The sequence below is a fragment of the Schistocerca gregaria genome, chromosome 1, assembly GCF_023897955.1.
Source record: "Schistocerca gregaria isolate iqSchGreg1 chromosome 1, iqSchGreg1.2, whole genome shotgun sequence".
NCBI lineage: Eukaryota > Metazoa > Arthropoda > Insecta > Orthoptera > Acrididae > Schistocerca > Schistocerca gregaria.
The window spans coordinates 1,076,734,091-1,076,755,390 of record NC_064920.1 but is presented as its reverse complement, the minus strand read 5'-3'; the positions used below and the strand labels follow the sequence as shown (position 1 = coordinate 1,076,755,390).

The window sequence follows — 21,300 nt, the reverse complement described above, 5'->3', positions numbered from 1 at the left end:
AGCCAATCCGCCGGACAGACTCGGTGGTTATTTGATGTAGAATAGTCAGGTCGTAGTGGCTCTGCGGATCTAGGCGCTACAGTCTGGAACCGAGCGACCGCTACGGTCGCAGGTTCGAATCCTGCCTCAGGCATGGATGTGTGTGATGTCCTTAGGTTAGCTAGGTTTAATTATTTCTAAGTTCTAGGCGACTGATGACCTCAGAAGTTAAGTCGCGTAGTGCTCCGAGCCATTTGAACCATTTGATATAGAATATAGGGTGAGAAACTGCCCTAAAGGCGAAAAAATCAGCAGTGATCAACGACATGAGGATCCAGAAGACACTGGAAACCACCGCATTAAGTATACACGTAGTGTATCCATGTCCTGTAATTGAACCTGTGTCATGACGATCTCCCCATTCCTGAATGATTCCAGATCAGCCTCACTTATGGATGCCAAGGAGTGGACTGCCAAGGGGCAGGAAAAGGTATGAAAAGCAACAAAAGGATAATATTCTACGAGTCCGAGTGTGGAATGTCAAAAGTTTAAACTTGGCAGGGAAGCTAGAAAAACTGAAAACGGAAATCCAAATGCTCAATCATATAGTGGGGGGCAATGGAGTGACATGGAAAGAAGATAAGAAGTTCTGGTCAGACGAATACAACGTAATATAAACCATCAGCAAGAAAGACATAACGGTAGTGGAAGTAGAGTTCGTAATGAATAGGAGAGATGGGCGCGGGGTGAGTCACAGTTAAGAGATATGGTTGTTCTCATCAAAATCGATAGCAAACGAACGCCAGTGGTTCAGGTGTATACCCCGACTTCACAAGCAGAAGACGAAATGTTAGTAAAAGTATATGAGGATACTGATTGGGTAGTGTGTGGTTCAAATGGCTCTGAGCACTATGGGACTTAACTTCTGAGCTCATCAGTCGCCTAGAACTTAGAACTAATTAAACCTATCTAACCTAAGGACATCACACACATCCATGCCCGAGGCAGGATTCAAACCTGCGACCGTAGCGGTCGCTCGGTTCCAGACTGTAGCGCCTAGAACCGCCCGGCCACTCCGGCCGGCTAACTTAGTGTGTAAAAGGCGGTAATAACCTAATAATTATGGGAATTGTAACGCGGTAGTAGTGGAAGGAACAGCAGATTGAATTACGGGAGAATGTGGGTTTGCTAGTAGAAATGATGCAGGGCAAAGACTGAGTTCTGCAGTAAAGCCGGCCGCTGTGTCCGAGTGGTTCTAGGCGCTTCAGTCCGGAACCGCGATGGTGCTACGGTCGCAGGTTCGAATCCTGCCTCGGGCAGGGATGTGTGTGATGTCCTTAGGTTAGTTAGGAGTAAGTAGTTCTAAGTATAGGGGACTGATGACCTCAGGTATTACGTCCCATAGTGCTTAGAGCCATTTGAACATTTTTTTTCTGCAGTAAATCTCAGTTATAAACAGTAAATAAATAGTTCAAAAACCACAAGAGGAGAAGATTTATTTGGAAAATGCCTGGAAATTCGGGAAATTTCTAGTTGGAATATATCATGGTCAGACAGATTATGACATCAGATATTTGACTGTGAGGCGGACCCCGAAGTAGAAACCCATTCGGATTACAAATCAGTAATGATGAAGAGTAGGCCGAAGTTAAAAAAAAAACAGGAGGAATCACTGTGGAAAGAAGTGGGATACAGAATTACTAAGGAATAATGTGATGTGCTTGAAGTTGTCTGAAGAATACTGGAATACTGGAATATTGAACACCTCAGAAGGTAGTTCAGTTGAAGAGGAATGGATATACCAAAAAAAAAAAAAAGAAAGGAAAACATAGGTACAAGGAAGGTAACTCCGAAGAAACCTTAGGTAACAGAAGTAGTATTTCAGTTAATCGACGAAGAAGGAAGTACAGTTGTGTTCAGGGAAATTCAGGTATAAAGAAGTATGTCACTTAGGTATGAAATATTTAGGAAATGCACGTAATCTAAAGAAAAATGTGAAGAGATCGAAAAAGAAATATTCGTCGATAGGACTGATTCAGCGTACAGAAAAGTCAAAACAGTCCTCGGTGAAATTAAAAACAAGAATGGTAACATGAAGAGCGCAACCGGAGGAGAGAGGATGGGCGGAAAGAGTACACTACATGTCTCTGCGAAGGAAAATCTTTTTGATGATGTCATTGAGGAAGGAACAGGAGTCGATATCGAAGACTTAGGAGATCCGGTATTAGAATCTGAATATAATATACCTTTGGAATATACGTGGTCAAGTAAGGGAGGTGGGATGGATAACAATTCTTCGGGATTTCCATAGCCATTGGGTGCGGGGGAATGGTAAGCAAGCGACTATTCAAGTTAGTGCGCAGGACTTATGAGCCTGATGCTTTCAGAAAAAACATCATCCACACAATTCCGAAAACAGCAAGGGCCGTCAAATGCGAGAATTATCGCACAATCGCCTTAACGCCTCATGCATCTAAGCTGCTGCCAACAGTAATATACAAAAGAGTGGGAAAGAACGCTCAAGATTTGTTAAACGCCGATCAGTTTGGCCTTAGGAAAGGTAAAGGTATCAGAGAGGCAGTTATGACTTGCACCTGATAATGGAAGCAAGACAGAGGAAAAATCAAGACACGTTCAAAGGATTTGTCCACCTAGGAAAAGTGTTCCTAAAATGGTTCAAGATGTTGAAAATTATGAGAAAAATAGGAGTAAGCTATAGAGGTAAGGTACTGTTTGTACAAGAACGAAGAGGGAACAGCCGGCCGGAGTGGCCGTGCAGTTCTAGGCGCTACAGTCTGGAGCCGAGCGACCGCTACGATCGCAGGTTCGAATCCTGCCTCGGGCATGGATGTGTGTGATGTCCTTAGGCTAGTTAGGTTCAATTAGTTCTAAGTTCTAGGCGACTGATGACCTCAGAAGTTAAGTCGCATAGTGCTCAGAGCCATTTGAACCCATTTGAAAAGGGAACATTAAGAATAGAGGACGAAGAAAGAAACGTTCGGATTAAAATGGTCGTGAGTCAGAAATAAACTCTTTCGCCCCTGCTATTCAATCTGTACATAGAAGAAGCAATGACGGAATTAAAAAAAGCTTCAAGAGTTGGATTTAAATTCAAGGTGAAAGGATATCAACGATAAAATTCGATGACGACATTGCTGGTCTGTGTGAAACTGAAGCAGAATTGCAGAACGTGTTGAGTGTCTAATGATTACACAATATGGACTGACAGTAAATGAAAGAAAGACAAAAGTAATGAGGTGTAACAGAAATGAGCTTATTAATAAACGTAACATCAAAAGTGAGATCCACGAGATAGGTGAAGTGAAGGAATGGTGTTACCTTCGAAGCAAAATAACACTTCACAGTCCAAGGGAAGTATGATGGTATAAAACAAAGTCCTTAATCTGAGGAAGAAATTTCTGAGAATTTTCGTTTGGAGCACCGTTTTGTATGGTAGTGAATTATTGACTGTGGAACAACCAGATAGGATTGAGAATCGAAACGTCTGAGACGAGCGCTATGGAAGATAAAGATAAAATAAGGAATAAGGTGGTTCTCTGCATAATCGGCGAAGAAATGAACAAGTTGTAAACAGTTGAAAGTAGAAGGTATAGGATGGTCAGACATGTGTTAAGATAACATGGAATAACTTCCACGGTTTCAAATGGAGTTGTAGAGGGTAAAAATTGTACAGGAAGACGGACATTGGAATGCTTCCAACAAATAATTGAGGACGTAGGTTGCAAGTGCTACTCTGACCCATGAGAAGAATTCATGGCGGGCCGCATCAAACCACTCACAAGACGGATGTCCTAGAAAAAAGGAAATAAAAAAGGTTGTGTTGGGCTAACGGCCATCCAGATGTGACGTGTTTATTTACGACCCCGGGCGTCGCTGTTGCCGAACAAATACAGTAATACCATGCCTTCTCTGCAATTGTCTTCTTATAGATGGAGAGGTGGGATATTAGGAGTAGGGTCTTAATGGCGACAATAGCTGATAATACAAGCGAAAGATGCAGTTGTTGCTGTGATTGTTAGTCCGAAGACTGATTTGATGCAGCTCTCCATGTTACTCTATCCCATGCAAGCCTCTTCATCTGTAAATAACTACTGCAACCTATATCCTTCTGAATCTTTTTGCTGTTTTCATTTCTTGTCTCCATCTACGACTTTTGCCCTCCTCGCCCTCCCCCCCCCCCCCCCCCCCCACGCACACACCCTTCCTTCCAACACGAAACTGAGTCCATCTTTTAGTCAAGTTGCACCACAAAATTCTTGTCTCCCCAGTTCTATTCAGTACCTCCTCATTAGTTATGCGATCTTCCCATCTAATCTTCAATGATCTGAAGCACCACACTTTAGAGGCCTGTATTCTCTTCTTGTGTAAAATGTTTATCGTTCATGTTCCACCTCCATACATGGCTACACTCTAGACAAATACCTTCAGAAAATACTTCCTAACACTTAAATCTATAGTCTATGGTTAACACAATATTCTTTTTTCGAAAACACCTTCCTTACTATTACATGTCTACTTTTATATCCTTTCTACTTCTGTCATCATTAATTATTTTGCAGCCCAAATGAAAAAAGTCGGCTACTACTTTAAATGTCTCATTGCACATTCTAATTCCGTCAGCATCACCTGATTTAATGGTACTATATTCCATTACCAATTTTCCCTTTTGTCGATGTTCATCTAATAGACTCCTTTCAAGACGCTGTGCATGCCGTTCAGCTGCTCTTCCAAGCCAGTTGCTGTCTGTGACGAATTATAACGTCATTGGCAAATCTCAAAGTTTTTATTTCTTATTCCTAAACTTTAATTCCTACTGCAAATTTTTCTTTGATTTCCTTTGCAGCTTGCTTGATGTACAGATTCTATGACAGTGGGGTTAGGTTACAACCCTATCTCACTTTCTTGTCAACTAATTGTTTGAAAGAAATGCTTGAAATGACTCTAAGCACTATCCTACTTAACATCTGAGGTCATGTCTCCTAGACTTATAACTACGTAAACCTAACTAACCTAAGGATATCACACACATCCATACCCGAGGCAAGATTCGAACCTGCGACCGTAGCGCTTAGAACCACTCGGCCACAGCGGTCGGGCCATGTTTGAAAGAACAGACACCACGTATATGCAATTCATGTGAGGATGACCATTCGATTGCTTCATTGTGGATGTACACCACACTCGAACTCTTCTAGAAATCGACGAAATGCCGCAAATAATAATGACAATAGGCTAGGCCAACAACATCAGTAATGTGATGATAAGTCGAGAATTTGGGTCTGACGGGAGGCGTACTAGGGTATTCCATGCATTTATTCTGCCTGCTGTTTCTGGATGGCGCAGCGGTCAGCGCGTCTGACTTGTATGCAGGAGACTTGGGTTCGAATCCCACTCTGACACAAATTTTCAACTTTCCCTATTGATTTCAATCAATGCCCACTAGCACCTAATGTCATTAATGCCTTTGTGTTTTGATTAATAATGGCTGTGGGATCAAAATATGTCTCTTCTTTCATAAATGTCCGAAAGAACAGACACCACATATACCAAAATCATTGATGACATATCACCCTGGTTTCGGACCTTGAGTTCACTAGTGGATTTATACTCAAGTCTTTGCCTCAGAAATAACTACTTATGAGCCGATCTCAAACCGATTCAAAACACTTCCTTTTTTAAAATTAAATTTCATAATGTCTGTTTTTAGTGCCTTATAACTAGAGCATAAAATGTATTTTATTTGGTGGAGTCAATATGACTGTTTAAACTAGCTAAACTTTTGCAGCTAACGCTGTTGAGAGAGGAGCATAAGCGCGTAGCCAATGTACACAATACCTCTCTAAGATCCGCGAAATGAAGAGCAAAGATTTTTCCCACACCTACTACTCATCTTGTTACGATACCTGACGAAATGAATAGAGTTCACAAAATGAAAACATCTAAGCCCCACTCTGAACTCTATCGAAAAATTTTAGAGTCTCAACTATGCATCTCTCTACCGTCCTGAACTAAGATGGCCAACTTTCCTGTACTGTGTCTCCACATGAAGCCCTCAGTGCAACGTCTCCCAGCAATGGACTGCCTACTCCACTATCTTCCGCGACCAAGGAGAAGATGACGAGTAGGAAACTCCCTGAAATGTTGCCGCAGAACGACGCCTTGACTCGCCTGATAACCCGAGAAGACGTCATTCCACTCGCACTGTTTTTCAGGGATCCAGAAAGTAGCGGATGCACTGGTCCAGGTTGATGCCCTGTATTTCTACCGATCCACACAGTCGCTTAAAAGAAGAAAATAAGAGAGCGTGGAGTATCAGCCCCTGTTTTTTATGGACTGAAGTGTTGCTATAAAACAGAACAGAATATGATGTTATTAAGAGAGAGATGTCTTAGACGTAATATTAGCTTTGGGAGTACCATAAGGGAAAGTTATAGGACCGTTACTCTTCACAAAATACATTGTGGTCCACTGATCGTGACCGGGCCAAATATCTCACGAAATAAGCATCAAACGAAAAAACTACAAAGAACGAAACTTGTCTAGCTTGAAGGGGGAAACCAGATGACGCTATGGTTGGCCCGCTAGATGGCGCTGCCATAGGTCAAACGGACATCAACTGCGTTTTTTAAAAAATAGGAACCCCATTTTTTATTACATATTCGTGTAGTACGTAAAGAAATATGGATGTTTTAGTTGGACCACTTTTTTCGTTTTGTGATAGATGGCACTGTAATAGTCACAGAGATATGGCTCACAATTTTAGACGAACAGTTGGTAACAGGTAGGTTTTTTAAATTGAAATACAGAATGTAGGTACTTTTGAACATTTTATTTCGGTTGTTCCAATGTGATACATGTACCCTTGTGAACTTATCGAAGCACCATACCATGGCCCGCACGTTCACCGGATCTGACGTCCCCGGATTCCTTTCTGTGGGGAAAGTTGAAAGGATATTTGCTATCGTGATCCACCGACAACTCCTGACAACATGCGTCAGTGCATTGTCAATTCATGTGCGAACATTACGGAAAGCGAACTACTCGCTGTTGAGAGGAATGTCGTTACACGTATTGCCAAATGCATTGAGGTTGACGGACATCATTTTGAGCGTTTATTGCATTAATGTGGTATTTACGGGTAATTAAGCTCTAACAGCGTGCGTCCTCAGAAATGATAAATTCACAAAGGTACATGAATCACATTGGAACAACCGAAATAAAATGTTCAAAAGTACCTACGTTCTGTATTTCAATTTAAAAAACCGACCTGTTACCAACCGTTCGTCTAAAATTGTGAGCCATATCTTTGTGACTATTACAGCGCCATCTATCAGAAAGCGAAAAAAGTGGTCCAACTAAAACATTCATAAAACCTCTTGGCAGACCGAAACTGTGTGCCCGACCAAGTCTCGAACTCGGGACCTTTGCCTTTCGCGGGCAAGTGCTCTACCATCTGAGCTACCGAAGCACGCCTCACGCCCCCTCCTCACAGCTTTACGTCTGCCAGTACCTCGCCTCCTACCTTCCAAACTTTACAGAAGTTCTCATGCGAACCTTGCAGAACTAGCACTCCTGAAAGAAAGGATACTGCGGAGACATGGCTTAGCCACAGCCTGGGGGATGTTTCCAGAATGAGATTTTCACTCTGCAGCGGAGTGTGCGTTGATATGAAACCTTCTGGCAGACCGAAACTGTGTGCCCGACCGAGACTCGAACTCGGGACCTTTGCCTTTCGCGGGCAAGTGCTCTACCATCTGAGCTACCGAAGCACGACTCACGCCCGCTACCCACAGCTTTACTTCTGCCAGTATCTCGTCTCCTAGTTTCCAAACTTTACAGAAGCTCTCCTGCGAACATTGCAGAACTACTGGCAGAAGTGAAGCTGTGAGGACGAGGCGTGAGTCGTGCTTCGGTAGCTCAGATGGTAGAGCACTTGCCAGCGAATGGCAAAGGTCCCGAGTTCGAGTCTCGGTCGGGCACACAGTTTTTTGGTCTGCCAGGAGCTTTCATATCATCGCACACTCCGCTGCAGAGTGAAAATCTTATTCTGTAAAACATTCATATTTCTTAACGTACTACACGAATATGTAATAAATGTGAGGTTCCTATTTTTAAAAAACGCAGTTGATATCCGTTTGACGTATGGCAGCGCCATCTATCGGGCCAACAATAGCGTCATCTGGTTTTCCCCTGCAAGTTAGACAAGTTTCTTTGTTTGTAGTTTTTTTTGTTTGATGCTGTTTTGTTTGCGAAGTAAATTTAAAAGTACCTTTGTCACATGCTTTTCTTAAATTTTTCTGTGTGTTGGAAAGTCTCCTGAGCCCACCAAAAAGATTAATAAGTAGAGATATGCATACAGTGAGGTGTTGCGAGCAATGCAAGCGAAAATCTTGTGTGGTTGCAGTGGCGGAGCAGGACCACGACAGTCGCGACTGCGTTGCAGTGGCAGTGCTGTCTCACTGCGGGAGGGACGGGCAGCTGAGCGCCAGAGACCGCGACTACCACGTCAGCGAACTGTGGCAGCCGTTCACACCCAGGCGCTGCCCGAGCCTCGGCGGGAAACCCAAGCTCTTCTTCATACAGGTACGTCGCCCGAACAAGTCTGGGGCATTCTGTCTATTTCTGTTCTAGGAGACCTTTTGCTTTAGGAGTTTGAAATTACTCAGCCCTATTACAGGCTGTTTCACGCTGTAAGATGTGTTGTGTTTAGTGTCTCACTGGACGGTTGGTTAGCACTGCAGGAGGGAGTACGCGAAAGCACTTTCCCTCCTTCTAACAGCCGTGTACCGCAAGTCTCTAGAGCAACGGAAGGTTCCAAATGATTGGAAAAGAGCACACGTAGTTCCAGTTTTCAACAAGGATCGTCGAGCAGATGCGCAATACTATAGGCCTATATCTCCGACATCGATCTGTTGTAGAATTTTAGAACATGTTTTTTGTTCGCGTATCGTGTCATTTCTGGAAACCCAGAATCTACCCTGTAGGAATCAACATGGATTCCGGAAACGGCGATTGTGTGAGACCCAACTCGCTTTATTTGTTCACAAGACCCAGAAAATATTAGATACAGGTTCCCAGGTAGATGCCACTTTCCTTGACTTCCGGAAGACGTTCGATACAGTTACGCACTGTCGCCTGGTAAACAAAGTAAGAGCCTACGGAATATCAGACCAGCTGTGTGGCTGGATTGAAGAGTTTTCTGGCAAAAAGAACACAGCATGTTGTTCTCAATGGAGAGACGTCTACAGACGCTAAAGTAACCCCTGGCGTGCCACAGGGGAGTGTTATGGACCGTTCCTCTTAAGATTATACAGGGTGATACAAAAAGGTACGGCCAAACTTTCAGGAAGCATTCCTCACACACAAAGAAAGTATGTTATGTGGACGTGTGTCCGGAAACGCTTACTTTCCATGTTAGAGCTCATTTTATTACTTCTCTTCAAATCACATTAATCATGGAATGGAAATACACAGCAGCAGAACGTACCAGCTTGACTTCAAACACTTTGTTACAGGAAATGTTTAAAATGTTCTCCGTCAGCGAGGATATATACATCCACCCTCCGTCGCATGGAATCCCTGATGCGCTGATGCAGCCCTGGAGAATGGCGTATTGTATCACAGCCGACCACCATACGAGCACGAAGAGTTTCTACACTTGGTACCGGGGTTGCGTAGACAAGAGCTATCAAATGCCCCCATAAATGAAAGTCAAAAGGGTTGAGGTCAGGAGAGCGAGAAAGCCATGGAATTGGTCCGCCTCTACCAATCCATCTGTCACCGAATCTGCTTTTGAGAAGCGTACGAACACTTCGACTGAAATGTGCAGGAGGTCCATCGTGCATGAACCACGTGTTGTGTCGTACTTGTAAAGGCACATGTTCTAGCAGCACAGGTAGAGTATCCCGTATGAAATCACGATAACGTGCTCCATTGAGCGTAGGTGAAAAACATGGGGCCCAATCAAGACATCACCAACAATCCCTGCCCAAACGTTCACAGAAAATCTGTGTTGATGACGTGATTGCACAATTGCATGCTGATTCTCGTCAGCCCACACATGTTGATTGTGAAAATTTACAATTTGATCACGTTGCAATGAAGCCTCATCCGTAAAGAGAACTTTTGCACTGAAATGAGGATTGACACATTGTTGGACGAACCTTTCGCAGAAGTATACCCGTGGAGGCCAATCAGCTGCACACACTGTACATGGTACGGAAACAACTGGTTCTCCCGTAGCACTCTCCATACAGTGACGTGTTCAACGTTACCTTGTACAGCAGCAACTTCTCTGACGCTGACATTAGGGTTATCGTCAATTGCCTCGTCCATTGCAGGTGTCCTCGTCGTTCTAGGTCTTCCCCAGTCGCGAGTCTTAGGCTAGAATGTTCCGTGCTCCCTAAGACGCCGATCAATTGCTTCGAACGTCTTCCTGTCGGGACACATTCGTTCTGGAAATCTTTCTCGATACAAACGTACCGCGCCACGGCTATTGCCCCGTGCTAATCCATACATCAAATGGGCATCTGCCAACTCCGCATTTGTAAACATTGCACTCACTGCAAAACCACTAACCTGTTGATGCTACGTACTGATGTGCTTGATGCTAGTAGTGTAGAGCAATGAGTCGCACGTCAACACAAGCACCGAAGTCAACATTACCTTCCTTCAATTGGGCCAGCTGGAGGTGAATCGAGGAAGTACAGTACATAGTGACGAAACGAAAATGAGCTCTAACATGGAAATTAAGCGTTTCCGGACACATGTCCACGTAACATCTTTTCATTATTTGTGTGCGAGGAATGTTTCCTGAAAGTTTGACCGTAAATTTTTGTAACACCCTGTATATAAATGACCTAGTAGATAGTGTCGAAAGTTCCATGCGGCTTTTCGCGGATGATGCTGTAGTATACAGAAAAGTTGCGGCATTAGAAAATTGCATCGAAATGCAGGAAGATCTGTAAGATCTGCAGCGGACAGGCACTTGGTGCAGGGAGGGGCAACTGACCCTTAACATAGACAAATGTAACATACTGCGAATACATAGAAAAAAGGATCCTGTATTGTATGATTATATGATAGCGGAACAAACACTGGTAGCAGTTACTTCTGTAAAATATCTGGGAGTATGCGTCCGGAACGATTTGAAATGGAATGATCATATAAAATTAACTGTTGGTAAGGCGGGTGCCAGGTTGAGATTCATTGGGAGAGTCCTTAGAAAATGTAGCGCATCAACAAAGGAGGTGGCTGACAAAACACTCGTTCGGCCTATACTTGAGTATTGCTCATCAGTGTGGGATCCGTACCAGGTCGGCTTGACGGAGGAGATAGAGAAGATCCAAAGAAGAGCGGCGCGCTTTGTCACAGGGTAGTTTGGTAAGCGTGATAGCGTTACGGAGATGTTTAGCAAACTCAAATGGCAGACTCTGCAAGATGGGCGCTCTGCATCGCGGTGTAGCTTGCTGTTCAGGTTTCGAGAGGGTGCGTTTCTGGATGAGGTATCGAATATATTGCTCCCACCTACTTATACCTCCCGAGGAGATCACGAATATAAAATTGGAGAGATTCGAACGCGCAAGGAGGCTTTCCGGCAGTCGTTCTTCCCGCGAACCATACGCGACTGGAACAGGTAAGGGAGGTAATTACAGTGGCATGTAAAGTGCCCTCCGCCACACACCGTTGGGTGGCTTGCGGAGTATAAATGTAGATGTAGATTCCGACTGACATCCGTGGATATTACTGGCGTAGGTTTCTTGTTGTACACTGTTGGTCATTAAAAATGGAAAACAATGAAGGCGGCATGTTCCAAATGTTAAACAGGCATGAGAGGCACCACACGCCTGAATAGGCTAATAATTAATTTTTTGTATCCAAAGTGATTCAGCTGATATATTCATCTCAAGAGTTTTCCTGGAGCGTTTAAGAGATCACAATGCTGCTTCCACCTGAGAAATGTAAAAAAAAAAAACTTCTGAGTAAATGACGTACAGTCTCTCTCCATAGCCATATCAGTTACAGAGCTGTCGCCATCAATTCGCTTTTTCAAACTTTCGGCTAATGTCGTCATAGTTATAGAAGTGACGAATTCACCAGCGTTTCATTCTACAAAATGCGATTAGTAGTTTCGGAGATATTACAACATTAAGAAATGTGCTTTCATCAATTATGTAAGGATCAATCACTTCGACTTAAGTAATTCCACACCAAACTCCAGTACCTTTGATGTTGAACTTGCCTCACCCAGTGTTTATGTGTAGCAGACCAAGAGTGCATATTTGTTAAATTCAGCTTTTCATGATTTGTAAAGGTAGTTTCATCGGTGAAGAGGATTTAATGAAGAAAGAACCTAATGTCCTGATGTGGAGTCAGGACCGAGCAACAGAATTCCACATGTCTTCCGCAATACCGCTGTTTTACCTGTCGGTGAAGTTGAAAAGCATCAAGCCATTTCGGATGGCCACTTTTCATTCGTTTTCGTAGTGAATTCCATCCAACGCAATACTTAAGTTAGCCCGTCCGGTTAGCCCGAATACGTCCGGCGGATTAGTGTCGAGGTCTGGTGTTCCGGCCAGCCTGTGGATGGTTTTTAAGGTCGTTTTCCATCTGCCTCGGCGAATGAGGGCTGGTTCCCCTTATTCCGCCTCAGTTACACTATGTCGGCGATTCCTGCGCAAACGCTGACTACACGTAAGCGTACACCATAATTACTCTACCACGCAAACATTTGGTGTTACATTCCTCTGGTGTGAGAGGTTCCCGGAGGGGTCCATTGCGGGCCTAACCGCATAATAACCCTGGGTTCGGTGTGGGGCGGCGGTGAGGTGAGTGGACTGCTGTAGCCTGTTGCGGGGTTATGTACCACTGAGGGATAGGGCGGGACGAAGCCTCTCCGCCGTTTCTAGGTCCCCAGTTAAACACAATACTCTAAGTCCGGGGTATTTACAAAAGATACGGGCTTCCTTTTATATATATTTATTCTTTAATGAAGTCTCTTTGTTATGCCCTTGGCCCTGGGAACTTATGGGATGCTTGGATACAACTTAAAGCACTTACTGCTTTTGTTTATCGTTTTTGGTAAATAATTTCTTATACTCCTCAATGAGCTTTACGCATCTGGCTCCCAAGTCATTTACAATTTCATTATTATTCATTATGTGTAGAGCATTGGTGGAATCTTCATTTTCATGCCACTGCGAAAGACCTGTCATAAGAAACTCATCGCTCAAGACGAATCTGGTAACGATTAATCTTGTTTTATTAAGAAAAAAAATGTTAAACTCCATAATTGATGATTGCTAGGATTTGGTCGATTCCTACTTGAACCCTTTTAATATTTTCGTCTGATGTTTCCATATCAGTTCATTGACAATTTTTATTTTGTAATCAGGATACAAAATTAGGATCGACCAATGTAAAAACAAAAGTTCCAGGAGACTGGTGCCATTCGTGAAAACTATATACTGTACGCCGCATTAGTGGCGCAACATACAGAGAAATACGCTTCAACATACGCTAACATGGAGAATCCAAATTTCACAAGTTCCATTTTCTACTAGTTGGTGCTAGTTCTAGTTATTTACGAAACACAAACACTTAAACATCACAAATCTCATTCTCTTCAAGTTGGTGTTACGGAACAGAAGCGCTTTCAAAAATCACTGGGGAGGTCAGAGGTGGGTCGGTAGGGAGAGCGGCTTGGCTCGTACTGCCCTTCTCTACGTATCCTGGGCTTATTGTGCTGCCTCGTTATTCAAACAGTACGATCTGTGGCATCAGACGAATTTGATTTAGGAACTTCGAATAAACGAACTACCAACATTGGGAATTGAATGAATCTGCTTGTGGATGTAATATTTTGTCAAGTCGATGGTTTTAATTTTACAGATTAGTGGGTCCTATTATGTCCAAATTTCTCCTAGATCATTTTTACATGAAATGAACGAAACCAGAGGCGGCGGGAGTGGTAATCTCGGAAACAGTTTATGTTTATGAAGATACTCTTCTTAATGTTTCTATTGAAGGTGTTGTAAGCAGGCTGTTTAGGTTTTTATATTGGTAACGCCACGCAGCGCTCTGTATGAAAATCACTGGCTGTGCGGTGTGCAGTCTGTGGCTGGTTTGCATTGTTGTTGGCTATTGTAGTGTTGGGCAGTTGGCTGTTAACAGCGCGTAGCGTTGCGCAGTTGGAGGTGAGCCGCCAGCAGTGGTAGATGTGGGGAAGTGAGATGACGGATTTTTGAGAGCGGATGATCTGGACGTGTGTCCATCAGAAACAGCACATTTGTAAGAATGGATGTCATGAACTGCTATATATATTATGACTTTTGAACACTATTAAGGTAAATATATTGTTTGTTCTCTATCAAAACCTTTCATTTGCTAAGTATCCCTATCAGTAGTTAGTGCCTTCCGTAGTTTGAATCTTTTATTTAGCTGGCAGTATTGGCGCTCGCTGTATTGCAGTAGTTCGAGTAACGAAGATTTTTGTGAGATAAGTGATTCATGAAAGGTATAGGTAATAGTTAGTCAGGGCCATTCTTTTCTAGGAATTATTGAAAGTCAGATTGCGTTGCGCTAAAAATATTGTGTGTCAGTTTAAGCATAGTCATGTCCAGTTTTTCTAAGGGGACGTTTCATAGTGTCTTTCAGCGTTCATATACTTAATAATTTTTATCTTTATAAGAAGACAGGCTGCTTTGTATTTGTATTTTTAATTTAGCAGACCCGTATGGAGCATATGATCGTCGTCAGACATTCTGCGAAGGTACTTTTTAGTCACCAGTCTTTTGATCCGCTGATGCGTGATGTGGCCCGCCACAAATTCCTCTCCTGTGCAAACCTCTTAGTCTCGGAGTAGCACTTGCGAACTAGGCCCTCAGTTATTTACTGGATATATCCCAATCTCTGTCTTCCTCTACAGTTTTTACCATCTACAGCTCCCTCTAGTACCATGGAAGATATTCCCTCGCGTCTTAACGGATGTCATATCATCCCATCCCTTCTTCTAGTCAGTGTCTTACACAGATTCCCTTCCTCGCTGGTGCTCCAGAGAACGCCCTCACTTCTTACCTTGTTAATCCACCTGATTTTCAACAGTCTTCGGTAGCATCACATCCCAAATGCTTAGATTCTCTTCTTTTCCACTTTTTCACTACCACACAATACTGTTCTTCAGACGTACATTTTCAGAAATTTCTTTCTCGAATTAAGGCCAATATTTGATACTAGCGAACTTCTCTCGGCCAGGAATGCCCTTTTTCCCAGTTACAATCTGGTTTTTTGCCATCCGTCATGGGTTATTTTGTTGCCTTCATCTACCTCGTTATCACCAACTGTGACGTTAAGTTTCTCGCTGTTTTCATTTCTGCTGCTTCTCATTATTTTCGCCCTTCTACTATTTACTCTGAATCCACATTCTCTTCTCGTAAGACTGTTCATTCCATTCAAGAGGTCCTGTAATTCTCCTACAAATTCACTGAGAGCAGCATTGTTATCCTCAAATCGTAACATTTATTCACTTCCATATTGAATTTTAATCCCACCTTTAAACCTTTCGTTTATTTCGGTCATTGCATCTTCGATGTCTAGCTTGAGTACTAGGGGCGAATGACTACATCTCTGTTTCACACTCTAATTAATCTGAGCACTTCGTTTTTGGTCATCCACTCTTGTTGTTCTCTCTTGGTTCTTGTACATAATGTATATTACGTGTCTTTCTCTATCGGTTACTCCTATTTTTTTCAGGATATCGAACATCTTGCACCGTGTTACATTCTCGAACGCTTTCCTCCAGGTCAACAAATCCTTGACACGTCTTGATTTTTCTTCAGTCTTGTTTACATTATCAGCCGCAACGTCAGAACTGCCTCCATGGTGCCTTTGTCTTTCCTAAAGCCAAACTGATCATGATCTATCAGATTCTCAATTTTTTCCGTTCTCATGTATATTTTTCTTGTCAGCACCTTGGATGCATGTGCTGTTAAGCTGATTGTACGATAATTCCTGGCTCTTGCAATCTCGGAATTGTGTGGACGATGTTTTCCCGAAAGGCTGATGGTACATCGTCAGTCTCATACAGTCTGCACATCAAGATGAATTAATTGTTTTGTTGCCACTTCCCCAATGTTTTAAAAATTCCTATGGAATGTTATCTAACCCTTTTCCCTTTGTATTTTAGGTCTTCCAATGTTCATCTAAGGTCTGATTCTAGAACTGGATCCGCTATCTCTTCTCTATCGACTCCTGTTTCATCTTGTATGACGTCATCAGATAAGTCCTCCCTCGCCTACAGGCACTCACTGTACCCTTTCCACCTAATCGCTCTCTCCTCTGCATTGCACTCTTGGTTTTACCATCCTTGCTTTTAGTTTCAGCATAGGTTGTTTTGACTTTTCTATATGCTGCATCAGTCTTTCCGACAGTCATTTCCTTTTCGATTTATCACATTTTTCATGCAACCATTTCGACCTAGATTCCCTGCACTTCCTATTTAATTCATTGTTAAGTGACTTGTATTTCTGTATTCCTAAATTTCCCTCAACATTTTGTACTTACTTCTTTCGTTGATCAACTGAAGTATTTCTTCTATTACCCATTGTTTCTTCATAATTACCATCCTCTTACCTAAGTTTTTCTCTCCACGTTCTGTGATTACCCTTTCTAGAGATGTCCATTCATCTTTAACTAAACTGCCTACTGAACAATTCATAATCGCAGTATCCACAGCCTCAAAGAACGTCAAGCGTATTGGTTCATTCCATAATACATCCATATCCCACTTCTTTGAGCACTGATTGTTCCTGACAAGTCCATTAAATTTCATCCTACTCTTCATCAAAACTAACTTGTGATCTGAGTCTGTATCTGCTCCTGAGTAAGCCTTACAATCCAATATCTGATTTCGAAATCTCTGCCTGACCATGATGTATTCTGGCTGAAATCTTCCTGTACCTCCCGGTCTTTTCGAAGTATAGCCCTTCTCTTGCGATTCGTGAACAGATTATTCGCCATTAGCATCTAAAATCTATCGCAGAAATAAATTATCCTTTCTCCTTCTCATTCATACTTCCAAACCGGTATTCTCTCGTAGCCCTTTCGGGTATTCCGTCTCCTACAACCGCATTTCAGCCACCCATAACTATTAGATTTTCATCTCCCCATATGCCCTGAATTACCCGTTCAGTACCTTCAAAAAAATTTTCCATTCCTTCATATTCAGTTTTTTACGGCGGCATGCATCTCTATCGTTTTCGGTAATGGTTTGCTGTCGATTCTGATAAGAGTAACTGTATCATGAACTATGCAAACTCACTCTCTGCCCTACCTTCCTATTCATGACACAAGCCTACTCCCGTTATACAATACTGAAATTGCTGTATACTCATCGGACCAGAAATCCTTGTACTTCTTCCATTTCACTTCACTGACTCCCACTATAAATAAAAAGAGCCTATCATTTTCCTTTTCTGATATTCTAGCTTCCCTACCACGTTCAAACTTCCGCCATTGTACGTGCCGGCTAGTGGAACATTAACCTTTCATTGGTTATTGAGTCTTTTTTTCATGGTCAACTCCTCCCTGGCAGTCCCCTGCTAGGGGTCCGAATGTGGGACTAATCCGGAATCTTTTGACAATGGAGAGAACACCATGACACATTTTTTTCAGTTACAGGCGACATGTCATGTGGATACACGTTATGTGTCTTTAACGTAGCCGTTTTCATTGCCTCATGCATCCTCATACCCTGATTCTTCCGCCTTATAGAGGCAGTTTCCCAAGCCAAGCAAAGAGAGAACCCTGCACCTCTATCCGCTCCTCCGCCCTCTGTGACACGGCTGTTGGAAGAAAGAGGGTGACTTCTAATACCAGAAGTCTGTGGCCACCGTTGCTGATGATTGCTGGTATGTGTTCACAATTTCGTGTATTTTGATTTAGACTCATTAGCGTTTACTTGGAATTTATTTTTAAGCCTTTATACACCACTGGCCATTAAAATTGCTACACCAAGAAGAAATGCAGATGATAAGCGGGTATTCAGTGGACAAATAAATTATACTAGAACTGACTTGTGATTACATTTTCAGGCAATTTGGGTGCATAGATCCTGAGAAATCAGTACCCAGAACAACCATCTCTGGCCCTAATAACGGCCTTCATATGCCTGGGCATTGAGACAAATAGAGCTTGGACGACGTGTACATGCCCATGCAGCTTCAACACGATACCACAGTTCATCAAGAGTAGTGACTGGCGTATTGTGACGAGCCAGTTGCTCGGCCACTATTGAGCAGACGTTTTCAATTGGCAAGAGATCTGGCCAATATTGGTGAGAGATCTGGAGAGTGTGCTGGCCAGGACAGCAGTCGAACATTTTCTGTATCCAGAAAGGCCCGTACATGACCTGCAACATGCGGTCGTTCATTATCCTGCTCAAATGTAGGGTTTCGCAGGGATCGAATGAAGGGTAGAGCCACGGGTCGTAACACATCTGAAATGTAACGTTCACTGTTCAAAGTGGCGTCAATGAGAACAAGACGTGACCGAGACGTGTAAACAATGGCAGCACATACCATCACGCCGGGTGATACGGCAATATGGCGATGACGAATACACGCTTCCAATGTGCGTTCACCCCGATGTCGCCAAACACGGATGCGACCATCATAATGCTGTAAACAGAATCTGGATTCATCAGAAAAAATGACGTTTTGCCATTCGTGTACCCAGGTTCGTCGTGGAGTACACCATCGCAGGCGCTCCTGTCTGTGATGCAGCGTCAAGGGTAACCGCAGCCATGGTGTCCAAGCTGAGACTCCCTGCTGCTGCAAACGTCGTCTAACTGTTCGTGCAGATGGTTGTTGTCTTGCAAACGTTCCCATCTGTTGACTCAGGGATGGAGATGTGGCTGCACGATCCGTTACAGTCATGCGTATAAGATGCCCGTCATCCCGATTGGTAGTGATACGAGGCCGTTGGTATCCAGCACGGCGTTCCGTATTACCCTCCTTAACCCACCGATTCCATATTCTGCTAACAGTCGTTGGATCTCGACCAACGCGAGCAGCAATGTCGCGATACGATAAACCGCAATCGCGATAGGCTACAATCCGACCTTTATCAAAGTCGGAAACGTGATGGTGCGCACTTCTCCTCCTTACACGAGGCATCACAACAACGTTTCACCAGGCAACGCTGGTCAACTACTGTTTGTGTATGAGAAATCGGTTGGAAACTTTCCTCATGCCAGCACATTGTATGTGTCGTCACCGGTGCCAACCTTGTGTGAATGCTCTGAAAAGCTAATCATTTCCATATCACAGCATTTTCTTCCTGTCGGTTAAATTTGGCGTCTGTAGCACGGCATCTTCTTGGTGTAGCAATTTTAATGGCCAGTAGTGTAAGTGTGTTTTCTAGCACATTCTTATTTTAGTATAATTCAAGCTAATCGTGATTCAAAATATCAGTGATACATTTTCTTGTCAAAGATCTGGAGTTTACAAATTGAAATGTAAAGACATGGCTCGAATAGGGTGAAATCTTAAACCGAAAATCTGAGGCTACATGAAAAACAGAAAGTAAACACATAAGAGAGTAAAATCACGAAAAAATAGCAAATTGCATGTAAATGCTATCCATAACTGATAAATGCAAATATCTAAACATTCAAGATGAACCATAAATTCTTAATCACATAAAAGATTAGAATTGTATTCTAATGGAACAACTCGATCTGTTAAAAAAATATTTGGTCAAAACTTTAATCACTATTCTCGTCGAAAGATGAAGCTACTTTTTAAACCAAACATAACGGATTTTGTACTGTTTATATTTTTTACTTTTATATTAACTATATTTTGTTTATTTATAGGCAGTAGGAGAAATAAAATAGGTATCACACATATTAACTAAACAAAAGAAAGCAGTCATCAAAACAATACACAAGAACCGGTCCATTTCACACCTTTGAAAACTAAATATGTCACTGATTTAACAAAGCACAATTAGCCTCATTTATACTGATCTGAGAATGTGATAAAATCACATAAAATCATCAGAAGGTCTTACCATAACTTCTCTGGTGGTATGAAAATCATATACATCTATGTAGTAAACACTGTAACAGAAATTCATAAAATTAAACACAAATACTAACTCCTATAGATTATTGCCTATAACACGTATTACGTATTATATTCTGTGTATCTTCTATAGAGCCACTGATGATGTGCGCGTGGTCGATAGAATTTAAATAAATCAAAAATATAAAACAGCTTGTCTTCATATGGAAATACACATATCATTTCTTCTCTTGGCGTTTTTTTTAGGCACGTGCCACCCACATGATAATACCATGGAATGATGTTGGGGCTGAGAAATGGTTATGTAAAATGATATGGATCTACTTGCAGAGACGTTTGTAAGAACTACAACTCATGATGTGTACACAGAAGCAGACTGTGATGAGAATGCAAGCCTTACACCACTTGGTCATACACTCAGTTAGCGGAGGGTCGTTCCTCTGCAAGTACATCTGCAGTCAACTGAAATCATTATTTCTTTCATTTAATGGAGTGTTACAGTGTGGGACTGATGGGTATAAATAATTTTTTAAACTGTAGCAAGATAACTCAAACACTTTCCTTCCTACTTTTGAGTGGTCCGCAGCTATGGTGGTGTAAAAGAAGGCGCGTGTGTAAGAGTGCAATATGCTTTCTGCATATGATTCTTGGTACCCTGGTGAGCAACACAGTAAACCACTGTTTGTGCTTCCGAGTCTCTATTAAAAACTTGGTTGCTGTCGTCTGTTGATATAATAAATGTGGCATTTACTTTATGTTACTCATACACAATGGGCTACACTAACGTGAAAATGAATGATAAATATTATACACACACCCCAAAGGACAAGCTGCAGTCAGACACTGCTGAATGATGCTGTTGGCTGGTGGATTGCATGGTACACTGCCCCTTATTGGTGTGCCCTGCTTCACTGTCCGGTTTCTCACCTGCACATCGTTCTAATTTGCCTCAGCTCTTCAAAATTGGTGGGTCACAGAGAGTAGCCTTTCCTTCATTGAATGAGGAAAGTAACAAAACGAGCAACAGCACACATTTTTTTCTAATAATTTCCGGGTATGCAGCCGGATCCTGTCGACATTCTGCCACGATATTTCTGCCCAGAGACGTCCGGCCATCATCAGGTGAGGACACAACTACTGAAGAGCCCCGGTGCAGTCGCGGTATTTATGCAGAACTCGCGCATGCGAAATGTACTGCCATCCTACAGCGCTTGCG

The 21,300-nt window shown here is 42.6% G+C and overlaps 1 protein-coding gene across 1 annotated transcript in view; it reads left to right on the top strand.

Moving 5' to 3' along the window:
• LOC126281770 (caspase-1-like) overlaps positions 1-21,300 on the top strand; it is a 162,443-nt gene that overhangs the window by 96,157 nt on the left and 44,986 nt on the right. Inside the window, exon 4 of the mRNA XM_049980971.1 lies at positions 8,405-8,583. Coding sequence (XP_049836928.1) covers positions 8,405-8,583 — 179 coding nt within the window. The remainder of the gene's footprint in view (positions 1-8,404; positions 8,584-21,300) is intronic.